The sequence below is a fragment of the Callospermophilus lateralis genome, chromosome 16 (assembly GCF_048772815.1).
Source record: "Callospermophilus lateralis isolate mCalLat2 chromosome 16, mCalLat2.hap1, whole genome shotgun sequence".
NCBI lineage: Eukaryota > Metazoa > Chordata > Mammalia > Rodentia > Sciuridae > Callospermophilus > Callospermophilus lateralis.
This window is the reverse complement of record NC_135320.1, coordinates 15,301,298-15,315,018: the sequence shown is the minus strand read 5'-3', so window position 1 is coordinate 15,315,018 and position 13,721 is coordinate 15,301,298. Positions and strand designations below refer to the sequence as shown.

At 36.6% G+C, this 13,721-nt stretch overlaps 1 protein-coding gene across 1 annotated transcript in view; it reads left to right on the top strand.

Annotated features, from left to right (window-relative positions):
• Pxdnl (peroxidasin like) overlaps nt 1-7,462 on the top strand; it is a 431,430-nt gene extending 423,968 nt beyond the window's left edge. The window contains exons 22-23 of the mRNA XM_076836074.1: nt 6,189-6,302; nt 7,124-7,462. Coding sequence (XP_076692189.1) covers nt 6,189-6,302; nt 7,124-7,255 — 246 coding nt within the window. The 3' untranslated portion in view covers nt 7,256-7,462. The remainder of the gene's footprint in view (nt 1-6,188; nt 6,303-7,123) is intronic.
• Nucleotides 7,463-13,721: the final 6,259 nt, after the last annotated feature.

Below are 13,721 nucleotides of genomic sequence, written 5' to 3'. Positions count from 1 at the left end.
TTGCAGAAATGGAAAAATGAATCCAAAGTTCTTATGGGATTACAAGGGACCCCAAAGAGCAAAATTTGTTTATGTCCTAAAGTTCTTAGAGATTTTCTGCCAGTTTCTTCTTTTTTTTTTTTCTCTTTTTGCATTTCAGTTTGAGAAGTTATTGTTGCTGTATCTTCATGTTAAATGATTCTTTCCTTGACCATCATGGATATGATGGTTAATTTTACATGTCAACTTGACTGAGGCATGGGATGGTCAGATATCTGATTAAACATTGTTTTTGAGTGTGTTTGTGAGGGTGTTGCTGGAAAAGATTAGCATTTTAATAACCAAGTAAAGCAGATGAGCCTCCCAATTTGGGTGAGCACTAATAAATCTGTTGAGTATGCAAATAAAGTAAAACACGCAGAAAAGAAGGATTTAGGAGATTTCTGCAGACTGTTTGAACTGGTGCATGGATCATCTCCTGGTTCTGGTTCTCAGGTTTCAGACATGGTCTGGAATCTGCACAATTGTCTGTGTGGCTCTCAGGACTTCAAGTCAGATCACTGGCTTTTCTGGATCTCCAACTAATGGGACTTTTCAGTTTTCATAATCATGGCAGCCAATGCCTTATGATAAATCTTTTATAATAGATTGATATGATATGGAACATATCCTATTGGTTTTCTTTCTCTAGAACATCCTGACTTAACATCAAGTCTACCACTGGAGTCGTCAAAGGCATCCTTTATTTCGGTTATGGTGTTTTATTATTTCTGGGATTGTCTTTTTATTATTTCTTAGCCATTCCATCTATGTGCTTATCTTACCAATCTTTTCTGCATGTTCTCTATTTTTCCCATTTTGGTCCTGAGCATATTAGTCATAGTAAATCCCTGCATGATAATTCAACATCTGGGTTACGTCTGAGTTTGCTTCTGATATTCACTGTAAGTCATAAAATGTCTTTTACTTTCTTTTGATCATGCCTTGTAAATTTGGTTTAAAGCCAAGCAAGACATCTTGAGTGACGGAACTGTAGTAAATAGACCTTAGCTTTAGGTTTTTATATCAAATACACGACATGCTGTTCTGTGTTTAGTGTTTCATGTAGCTTTAGGTGTCAACATTTCTCTAGCATCCTTGTTTTTCTTTCCTTTGTTGACTTTGACTTCCTTAGGTATCCTTGCTCATAGCTGGTCTGTGGCTTTCAACTGTCTCTGCTGTAACACATGGTTATCATAGCTGGGTGTCCTGGCTAGGTGTGGGGGCAGGGAATACTATTTTTATCTTCTGGCTAAATCTTGGTTTCTTGGTGGTCCTGTTTTGGGGGGCTGTCACCTTCACAAGTGTTTCTCCAATGCTGTGACTTTCCCCCCTGACAGCAACAATTGTCCCTGTCTGGGCCATTCCTAATCAATTTCATGGAAAAAATTGACCTTTAGTTTCTCTATTCACCATATGAGCAGAGCCAGGAAGCCTGAGGATGAATGAAGTGAGTAAGAATTCCCTTCTCCGAGTTTGGACAAGGTTAGATCTCTGCCCTGGCAAATCCTTCCTCTTGGCATATAGGTATTTCTTACAGAAAAGTCTCTGCGTGTGTTTCACAAAGGATTTCCCTTACCCTCCCCAAGCTAGGGCAATGGAAGAACGTTTGTTAGATCCTTTCAATACAACCTCATGAAGTTCCTTTTAATAAAGCCTGTGAATGTGTGAGGCCCCATAAGACAGTAACTTCCAGCCTTTGGTCTGGTTCACATGGGTTCTCACTCAGTCTTGAGCAATTTTACCATTAAGCAAAATTACCATTAAGTTTGTTTTACATTCTCCACAGATATAGAACAAATGGATTGATTTATTGTATACTTGCTTATTATATAACACCAGCTCACTAGGGTGAATATAGAGAATAGCAACCACAGAGACTGTCAAGTCCATTCTGCAGTGTGGTCCCACAGGCTCAAAACCCAGAAGAATCAGTGCTGCAGATTGGAAGGTTGTCTTCTGGAGAATTCCCTCCTGCTTAGGAAGGCCAAACATTGGCTCCACTCAGGCCTCCAACTCATTGGGTAAGGCCCACTGACATTGCAAAGGGCAGTCTGCTTTACCCAAAGTTCAGCAATTTAAATGCTAATCTCATCCACAAACATTTTCTCCGCGTTAACACAGACATAAAGCTGTCAGTGTTCCTATCCCCTTGTGGCTTCAATACTCATCAGTCTGCTCAGTAAGCAGAATGTGGTTGCCATCTCTCTCTTTTTTTAAACTTTTTTTTTTTTAATATTTATTTTTTAGTTTCAGGTGGACACATATCTTTATGTGGTGCTGAGGATTGAACCCAGTGCCTCAGGCAGGCTAGGCGATCACTCTACCACTGAGCCACAATCCCAGCCCTGCCATATCTCTTTTAATTTACTTGTCTTCTGAATTTCAGAGGGTCCTTTACCCTCTGAACCTAGTTCTCCAAGAAAAGTCACTGATTTTCAGTTTGTCCAATTTTTCTTGTAAGGATGAGAATAATATGCTTCAACCTCCTTGGTTTATTCTTGACTCATTGTTATAGTTTAGATATTAGGATTTCCCCAAAAGCTCATGTGTGAGACAATGTAAGAAAGATTAAAGGTGAAATATTTTCCATGATGTTCTGCCTTACCTCAGGCACAGAGCTATCGATGGACTGAGACCTCTGAAACTGTGAGACCCAAATAAACTTTTCGTCCACTAATTGTTCTTGTCAGTCTCTTGGTTATAGCAGTGAAAAAGCGGAATAAAACACTCATCATATTTCTGAACACAGACAGATTTCTTCACTGTTTTATAACAAAGAGATGAGGAACAATGTCCAACCACGGCCTTGCATCTTGTAGGTGTGGGCCTGCAAATTTACAGGCTGTGTTCTCTTGTGAACCATCTGGAGACAGATCCTTTATGCTCTGAATAAGCATTTTGGGCTTTCAAATCTTGAGCCTTAGAGAGAGTGCTTTTGACTTTACAATTCAAGTTTATACACTAAGGATGCTTCTGTCCTTTCCATCCATTTCTTTTGAATTTTCCGTACAAAAGGTTTTCAGCAACATGAGTGGATCAATGAGAAAATCACAACTTTTTCATATCCACGTTCATGCAGCTATAGACAGATGCTTAAATGATTTCATCTAGAATATCAATGAAGAAAATAGCCTAGTAATTCTTGTTGTTTTGATTCGATTTCTGCTTTTATTATTGTTTCATCTGGCAGCATGGCCTAGATTAAACCATGAATTAGATAGGCCCGTGAAGCTATGCTGCAGTAATAATTCTGAATCTTAGTGATTCATATCAAGAAGGATTTATTTCTCAATCAAGTTTTATGCTTTTGGGAGTTTGTGTCTGTCCCCCACAGATTTTTTTTTGATTCTTTACACTGAAAAACATCCTCATCTGGTGTATGGTTTGCTTGCAGCAGAAGGAAATCAGCAATGCTGGGCCAGGTGGTCAGAACCTCTCCAGTTACAACTTACGTTAGTTCTGCTCACATGCTCGTGACCAGGGGGAGTTAAAAAGTCAAGTCTGATGACATCAAGAGAGAATTACACTTTTCCAGGGAGGGTGACCAGGAGGGGCCCACAGGAATAGGCCCACTAGAGAAGGCCACTGAATGTTATTGGAAAAACACTGCAGTCTAGCGCAATCTACTTCCAGGGTGGGAAACTTTGGTGACAAAATTAAGTGGACCTCAGAAACAAATGACCATTTAATAGAACTGACCCAAATTCTGTCAAATATACTAGTATTTCTATACATGTGATTTGAACAAACTGTAATTCAGGATTTTTTTTTCATATCTTCATACATGTTGACGCCAATTCGTGTCTTCATACCTGTACTTTGGATAATGATGTCCATCACATTCCACCAACATTTCTAACCCCATGCACCCTCCCTTCCCTTCCCACCCCTCTGCCCTTTCTAGAGTTCGTCTATTCCTCCCATGCTCCCCTTCCCTACACCACTATGAATCAGGCTCCTTATTGTCAGAGAAAACATTCAGCATTTAGTTTTTAGGGATTGGCTAACTTCACTTAGCATTATCTCCTCCAACTCCATCCATTTACCTGGAAATGCCATGATTTTATTCTCTTTTATTGCTGAGTAATATTCCATTGGGTATATATGTCACATTTTTTTTTTTTATCCATTAATCTATTGAAGGGCACCTACGTTGGCTCCACAGTTTAGCTACTGTGGATTGTGCTGCTGTAAACATTGATGTGGCTGTGTCCTTGTACTATGCTGATTTTAAGTCCTTTGTCTATAGGCTGAGGAGTGGGATAGCTGAGTCAAAGGGTGGTTTCATTCCTAATTTTCCAAGGAATCTCCATACTGCTTTCCATATTGGCTGCACCAATTTGCGGTGTAATTTGGGATTTTTAGATGTCCATCAGTGGACAAATAGATATAGAAAATGTTCTTATATACACAATGGAGTTTTATTCAGCCATAAAGAAAAATGAAATTATGTCATTTGTGGAAAAAAATGGATGGAACTGGAGAACATTACGTTAAGTGAAATAAACCAGACCCAGAAACTCAAAGGTCGTATGTTTTTCCTCCAAATATAGTTATGCCCTGATATACTGGGGGTTATGACTTCATTACATACATTTTGTGGGGAACTCAATTCAACCCATGACAATGCAGCCACAGTGCTTTGACAAGTCACTCAATATTCTTGGACTTGGTCTCTTTTAGTTTAATTTCTTCATACGTTATTACTCTTTTGCAATTTATTCTCTAGAATAATATCCTGTTGAATGTCACCATTATTTATGCACCTGATGAAAACTGGATCTTTGGAGCTATTGTGGATTCTTCCCTTTTTCTCCACCCCTGATCCAGCCAAGCACCTCTACCTGCTGAATGTCTCTTGTGACTCTTGCCTTCTCCTCCTTCTCTGGAGCATATAGGTCTCCTTGCCCTTTCTTCTGTTTTCGGTCACAAATCCCACCAGTTGATCCTCTGTACAGCCATAGTAGTGAATATGGTGGTGTTATTTCCTTCTCAGTTGGTAGTCAGTTAACTTACGACAGTTTTAGGATCTGCGTACTCCTCAAGTCTCAGTTCTCACCAAACTTTGCTTGTATTCCCCAACGCCTCCATCAGTTTTCATTCCTGAAAATACTGACCTGCTTGTGGTCTTGGTGGTTGGACACATAATTTTTCCATTTGTCTGAAGTGTCTTTTCTCTGAAATATTTGTTCTGAAATATTTGTCATTTTTTTTTGCAGCTGACATTGTTTTTCTCATGGAAGACATATTGTAATGTCTGCTCAGGCACTGTAACAAAATACCATGGGCTAAGTGGTGTAAAAAACAGAAATTGATTTCCTTGTATTTCTGGAGTCTGGAAATTCAAGGTCATGGTGCTGGCTGTGGCTCTTTCCTCTGAGACCTCGTTTCCAGCTCACTGATGTTCACCTTCTTACTGCATCTCCACTTCCTCTATGCAAACTCCTAGTGTCTTTTTCTTGTTTTATAAGAACACTGGTAAAACTGAATTAAAGCCCCACCCTTACAACTAATTTAACCTTTAATTATATCATGATAGGCCCCATCTCTGAATAGTCATTGCAGGATTAGGACTTCACCCATGAATTTGGGGGGAACTCTTCAGTTCATATACAGGGTCTCCTCTACCTTCCTGGGGTGGGCTTCCCCAAACCCTATAACCCCTCATTATCTAACTGGCTTTTAGCTATTGCGTTGCTATTTCTACCAAATCATAAGCACCTTAAGAGCCTGAGTTTCTTGCTTTCATTCTTAAAACTTAGTGCACGTTTGTTAAATGAATGTTAATACAGAACAGCTTGGTAACAAGGAAGAAATAAAATATTGATTTGTTGAATTGTTGTTTCTACTGAGATTTTTCTAAATATGTAACTTCACTTATTTGATCTGAAATCCCTTTCTTTTAAAAAAATGTACTTCTTCAAATCCTAGATCCGTGTTCAATATTCTTCCATGCATAGGAAACTGTTTATTAGTTTAGCTGCTGGGTGATTCAGATGTATTAAGTTCTGGGGGGAAATGTGAAAGAGAAATAATGTGGGCTTTGAAGTTTCCTCTGCCTTCTAGGAGTGTGCTTTACAGAGTGGAGCATTTCATCGAGCCATGTTATTTATCAGCTTTGTTGCTCCTACTTGAATTCCCACTTTCCTCTCCTCTCCTTCTTTCAGATAAACAAGCTGGAGGCACGCCTAAAGCAGGGGGGATGCAGGGATGATAAAGGGACGCACAGGAGAGACCGGGAGCGCTGGATGAAAGAAGACTGCATTAACTGTACCTGTGAGGTATGTGCTGCCAGAGGTCTTTCTATCATTTTCCTGCTTTACTTCTTCTTGCCAGCCAATTGAAATACACCTGAAAAATTCAAAAACAGGGAAAAAAAATCTTTTTTGTGAGTAATTCAGGAATTTAAAAGAAAAAAAATTGTACAGTACAGGGGATTGAGGCCAGGGCCATGAAAATGCTACATAAGCACTCTACCACTGAGTTATGTTCTCAGACTGTTTAAGGCATATTTTTAGGATCAAGAGACTGGTGTAGGATTTTTTGAGACTTCTGGTTATTTATATAAATGTGGCTATGATCTAATGAAGTGATTGCCAGACAGCATGTAGACCTTTCACATCTTCATTCACAGATGAGGGAGCAGGATCTAGGCAAATGTAAGTCACTCATCCAAGGTCATGCAAGTCAACTGAAGCAGAAGGGGATTTCGAGTCATCTCGTTAGTTATTCTCCACTCAGATCACCACAAACACTGCCCGAAAGAGCTGGTTAGATAATGAGTTCCTATAACAATATAAAAATGATTTATCATAGTATCCACCATTTTTTTTAATGCCCCAAATTTGTTATTTAGTTTGCTTTCTGAGTAGAGCTAATTCCCACCAGCCCTCTGGAAATGCAAGAACTGTATAATACCAGAAGTCATGCATTATAGGGTTGTATTTCAGGCCTTGCTTTTCATGCTGCAAATGTGCAGAAAGAAAGAATGAATAGGATACATGTGCAAATATTAGCTCAGACCCTGGGCACTTTTTATCATATTGAGATATTCAGTATTTCATTTCATACTTCTTTTTTTTTTTTTTTTTTAACTTTTCAGAGTGGCCAAGTCACATGCATGGTGAAGAATTGTCCCTTGGCTCCATGTCTCAGTCCTGAATTGATGAAAGGAAGCTGTTGTCCAGTGTGCAGAGACCAAGGAATGCCAGCTGATGCCTCCAAGAAACACTAGCCAATATCTGCTCTTGAACCCTGAACAGAGAATTTCTCAGGGAGAGACACTTAGGAGTTCAACTTTTAACCTGTAGTCACATCCTTGATACGGAAACCACTGATTTAAGAACAAGCTAGTTCATTTAAACCTTAAACAAATTGAACGTCTTTTATCTTTTCATTTTCTAATGAGCTTTGGAATAACGCAAACCTAAAAAGGGTATTAAGGGCATAGGAATGATTTCATCTTAAGAAAATTTTCTGATTGTAAGCCATAGGTTTTAAATATAAGGTAGAAAATAAAAGAATATCCTATAATAATTTTTTTAAAAATATGAGTACTCTGGAAAGTACCCATCAAAATTCAGAGATTTCATCATCTGAAGGAATTTTGGGAGAATGAGTTTTGCATGTGGAGAAAAGAACTATGAAAAATCTGTGACAATGTTGTGATGCTCTTCTCCCCACCCAACTCTTTTCTTAGATCTACATCCTTGGCAGTTGGCAGATTTTGCTGGGGAGGTGCTTGTCTTAACTTTCATTAGTTTCTAACTTCTGAGACATTAGGGAAAAGTCAGTGAAAGAATATCATTATTTTAGGGAGCTTGTCAGTTTTGCATGTGGCTGGAAAATGCAAACTCTATGAGAGAGTGACTTCAAAGCAAAATTTCTCAGTATCTGCCTTTCTCTTACTTGTCATTATTACAAGTCATGAGATGTCAACATTGAAATATAGCCAAGATTGAAATTCAGGCACAATATGAATTTACTATCAGAAAAATTGAAAAGTGTTCTTGACTTTTACAAAAGGTGTTCCTATGGAATTCTCCTGATTTTGGTGCTTTTAAGCATTTCATACAAAACCCCATAGTATTCAGTAAATTATGTGATTTTCATTTACTATTAGAATGAAAATATGACATGAAATGTGATGTGCACTCATATGTGGGGTTTGGATGCAGTTGTGGGTAAACAGCTTTAAATGAAACTTTGTGCCAAAACTTCATGTAGTGTCCTGCCAAGACAGGATCTCAGGGAGATAGCTTTACTGATTTCCAATCACAAAAGAAACTTTTTAAAACAAACATAATTTCCCAAAATTTAGAGTTATTACGCAACCTTCTACATTAGTTTTAGACTAGATATTCTTGTGGTTTTAATATCATGAGTGTAGGAAGATGTTTTGGAGTTTGATAAAATGAGTATTATAACTTAAACACATGTACTATCTTTTGCTTTCACATATATATTTGTATGTATATGTATTGGTGCTTGGGATTAAATCCAGGGCTTCACACATGCTAAGCACATGTTCTACCACTGAACTACATCCACAGCTTTATATTTAATGTGTCATTTTAAAAAGTCATATTGCACATGATAAAATTTTCAAATGTTTCCCAAGGTTATATCAATCTCTGTCCTCCATTTCTACAGTTCAAATATGATTACTCTTTTCAGTTTCAGGGTATGTTGTATCTGTCTGTGTTTGTGCATATGCATGTTTCCATGTAAATATTCTATGAAATACAAGCATTGACAGTGTTTCTTCCTTAGTAATTTTGTTTGTTATAAGTAAATTTAAAACATTGGAAACTCAAGTGAATTTGTTAACATTTTAATATATGACATTATGGTACAACATCTACTTGAGATAACATTTATTGTTTCTTATGTGTGATGATACTCTTCTGATCTGGGACAAAAGGATTTAGTAGATTTGACATCCTCTACTTTCACAGGAAGGTGTATATACAGAATGCAAAGCATTCCTGGGTTCACTCTTTTTCAGATTTCTTCTAATTTTGAAAAACAAAAGTTTTTAGCCAGGCTGTGTGATTGCATGAGAGGGTTCAAAACTGTCTCCTCTTCAGGAGGACTTTAATTACTTTCCTAGGCCCCCTGCACATAAATGACCATACTGCACATAGAACAGCAGGACATGAAGTTGAAGGGGTATACACTATTTTTATTTGGGATTAGCAGTTGAAAGTAGAGCACTTATCTCACAAGTAATCTTTAACACTCAGGACAAATAACAGTATACAAGAAAAATGAGTGTTTCTATTGATTTATTTGTTTTCTAGAACTGCATTTATGGGTGAGGGCAAAGGTAGGGAAAATGGGTTTTCTAGTAAAGATTTTTTTAAACCATTTTTAAAAGTTAAGTTTAACTGTATAGTTAATGTCCACTCACTGAACTGTACTTACTACAACTATCCCAGGACCAATGTCATGTGTATGCATTCTAAGCTTCTGTTTCAAATAAAATATAGTTCATTAGTAGGTCAAATCAAGTTCAAGGACAGCTCATATAGAAATCCTTTCTACCATGTTCAGAGAAATATGCAATATTGAAAGCCACATTTAGTTGAATGTCCTCAAAAGTTATTGGCATGGTAGAGTTTATGAAAAATTACATAAGATCTGTTTTATGAATATACAAAGTGAGAGATGATATAAAGACAAATGATTCTAAAAGCTGTATCTTAAATGTAACGTTGTAACTCTACTTTTAGTCCTTGTGTGAGATAATTCGATGACTTTTGATATAAGCCCAGAAATGAGTCAATATTTAAGTCTTCATTTTAAGTATAAAATAGGAAAAAAAAGGGTATGTAATGTTTCTCAACATTATGAAGGCACATATCCTTTTCTATTAATAAACTTTGTAAAAGAATGAGACAGGGTTTCGCTAAGTTGCCCAGGTTGGCTTTGAACTTGTGATATTCCTGCCTCAGTCTCCCAAGTTACTGAGATTACAGGTGTACACCTCCATCCCAGCTAACTTAAAAAAAAATAATTACACTTTTATTTGTGAGTGGGAAATGTACTATAAACTACTCATTCATTTTTTTACCTGGCTACCCATCAGTCATATTTTGGTTAAAGAAGTCTTGAAAAAGCTTAATTCTACGTGCATGAATATATCTGATATGTTGAGAATAAATGAAGTTTTCTCAAGGAAGAATCTACCAGGATCTTTGTCTACTAAGAATGCATTTAGTGGGCTGGGGATGTGGCTCAAGCGGTAGCGCGCTCGCCTGACATGCATGCGGCCCGGGTTCGATCCTCAGCACCACATACAAACAAAGATGTTGTGTCCGCCGATAACTAAAAAATAAATATTAAAAAAACTCTCTCTCTCTCTCTCTATCTCTCTCTCCCCCTCTCTCTTAAAAAAAAAAAAAAAAGAAAAGAAAAGAATGCATTTAGTGACCTCCGGAGGAGGGGACATGTGGTGTAGTGCAGAGCCCAGACCTCAGTCTTGGAGATCTTAGGATACTGTTTCTAGAACTAAGAGGAGCTAGAATGAAAATATTTTTCTTATTGAGAATTACTAGTGAATTTTTAATTTGTAGAAATTCTAGTTGTGTTCCGATTTTAGATAAATAACATCAGGATCAACAATTCAAGTCAAGGCCACATAAGCTGAGACAGCTTACTGGAATGAAGCAGTTAACACCATTTGGGGGGAAAAGAGACTAAATTGAATTAGAAGAAAACTTGGGTTTTTAGAGACTTAGAATCTTCCCAAAGTTAAAAGAATCAGGTGTCCCTTTTAAATGAAAGCATATGTAAGAGAAATAGCATGATTTTCTGTCAGAGCAGAGGAGTACGTGATCGACTTGGGAATCTCAGACTCGAGCAAGTGAGTAGGTTTCAGTTTGCTCTCAAAATAAAGAAAAATAGTTTATAAAGAGAAAGCATCCAAGCTGGATGAACAGGTGTCTATGAGGAGAGAAGAGTTTAGAGCCAGAATTGACGGGACAGGCCTGGGACCCACACAGCTATAGAATGATGAACCTGGAGATCCCAGAAATGAACCCAGCAATAGGAAGAAGACAGGATCCCTCTGGCTCCTGTAAATCAAAGCCCAGACTGTTGAAGTGCCAGGAGCCTTCAGGAGATGTTCCATGTCCTAACTGCCTCAAATTGCTAACAATATGGAGAACTGACAGAACCACAATTCTGCTCTTCATATTTCTAGAAATGCTCAATAAGGATGACAAAAGCATGCAATGTGTAGTTGAACACAAGAGGAATGTGTGCCAATAGAATAAAAGATGAACCAGGGACAAAATTAAGTCAGATGCAGGGTTTAGCAGGTAGGGGATAGTAAATTTATAAAGGGTCATTAAACAAACAAAAAATCCCATAAACTAAGTCACTTCCATAGGATGTCTTTCCCCATGAATGAGGCCTGGAAACTGTGATCTGAGCCCAGAGATGCTGTAAGAAAGTTCTTTATTTAGAACTATTCATGGGAGCAAATCTCTCATAACATGAGGAGGTGTGTAGTCCAAACTAGCAATGAGGTGAGTGAATCTGCAGCCAAAAAACTAATAAAAGTAGTTTCTTATACCAATAAAGAAATCAAAAGCCACATGAAGATACAGGTAATCCTACGGGTTAGTCAAGGATCACAACAAATAAGATTATCAGTATTCCATTTCTAAGAATTTGAGATAATAGAATATTATAAAAGAAACTACAATATTCAAACTTTAAAGTTGTAAAGAGATGAGAGGAGGGAGGGAGCCAGAATAAAGCAGTCTACAACAAATTTAAAAGAGGTGTGAAAAAAAAGGAACAACTAAAAAAGAAAATTAAAACCAATAATATATAAGTTGATTCAGGCAGAAGATTTAAATAATATTAAAGAGAATTTTAAAAATGTAACATAGATGTATGAAATATGCAGAATATAAAGTGGTATCACAAAGAAAGAAAATGCTATTATAGTAAAATAATAAATTTCATACTGTTTTTAAATAAGGAAAAACTAGAGAGATGAAAATATAGCAACAATGTTAGATATTCAGAGTTTAACAATTCTAAAGTCATATTTTGGTAAGGAAAAGGATCTTACACCATGTCCCAGCATTGTGTGCTCTTTGTGTGTGGTAGCCAAGAACCATCTCGAGAAGGGAGCTATTGTCCAAATTTAGACAACTCTAGGAATCAGAAATAGCTGCATATTTCTGTGACCCCACTGACATCCTACAACAGAGGTTTGGGGGGTAACTAACTCAGAAACTTAATTTGGCCCAGTAGAGTGACATAGATGAAAGTCCAATGGATGCTCTGTACTATTGGAAACAGGTGTGACATGGAAGTGAATGGGGGTACCACCCTCAAGACCCAAGGGTTCAGTAATAGATTCCAATACAATAGTAGTGGGGATTTAGTACCCCACTTTTATCAATGTACACACCGTCCTAATTAAAAGTCAATAAAGAAACCAGATATGTCAGAAAAATATCAAATGGATTTAACATTTACAGAGCATTCAATCCAAAAGTTTCAGAATATACTTTCTTTTAATTATTACATGAAATTCTCATTAGAAGAAAGCATATATTATACCACAAAAAAGTCTTAAAAATTAAAAAAACATTAATGATATATCCCATATCTTTTTTATTGCAGTAAAATAAAACTAGAAGAAAACAAGGAAAGTTTAGAAATTGTACTAATGCATGGAAACTGAACAACACAGTTTTGAATAGTGACTCATTAAGGAAGTCATAAGGGGAATTTAAAAATTCTCAAAAGAAGTAAAATGAAAGCACCATATATCAAAACTTGTGGAATGCAGCAAAAGAAGTCCTAAGGGGAAATTTATGACAGTGAATAATCTATTAACAAAACAGAAGGAGTTCAAATAAACAACCTAATAATGAATGTCACAGACTTAGAAAACCAAGGACGAACCTAAGTAGAGGAAAAGAATAACAAAGATGAGAGCAGAAATAAAATAGAGGAAAAACCACAAAAGATCAATGAAACAAAGTTCTTTGAAAAAGAAACAAAGTCAGCAATTCTTTGGCCAGACCAAGAAGAAGAAAGAGAAGGCCAAAATAAAATTAGATGTGAAGAAGATATTACAACCAATTTCACTAAAAAAGAATCATTAGAAGCTATTATGAAAAACTAATGGCAATATCTAGAAGAAATGGACACATTTCTAGACATATACAACCTACAAAAATTGAACTACTAGGGCATACAAAACCTGAATAAATTTATAACAAGTAATGAAATTCAGTTGATATTAAAAGGTCTCCCCAACATGCACAAAAAATATTCCCGATACAAATTGCTTCATTTCTGAATTTTACCAAACTTTAAAAAAGAAGTCTAATTTTTCTCAAGCTATTCAAAAACTAAAAGGGAAGGAACTTTTCCAAACTAATTTTATAATGTTTTCATTATCCTGTTACCAAAACCATACAAGGACACAAAACAACAAGAGAACTATAGACCAATCTCCCTGATGAACATAAGTACAAAAATACTAGAAAATCAAATTGATAATATATTAAGAAAATTATTCACATGACCAGGTTGGTTTTATCCCAGGGTGGTTCCACATATACAAATGAATAAATATAACACATCACATCAACAGAATGAAAGATAAAAAACATAATAATAATAGATGCAGAAATTTGATTAAATGCAACACCCCTTCCTGAAAA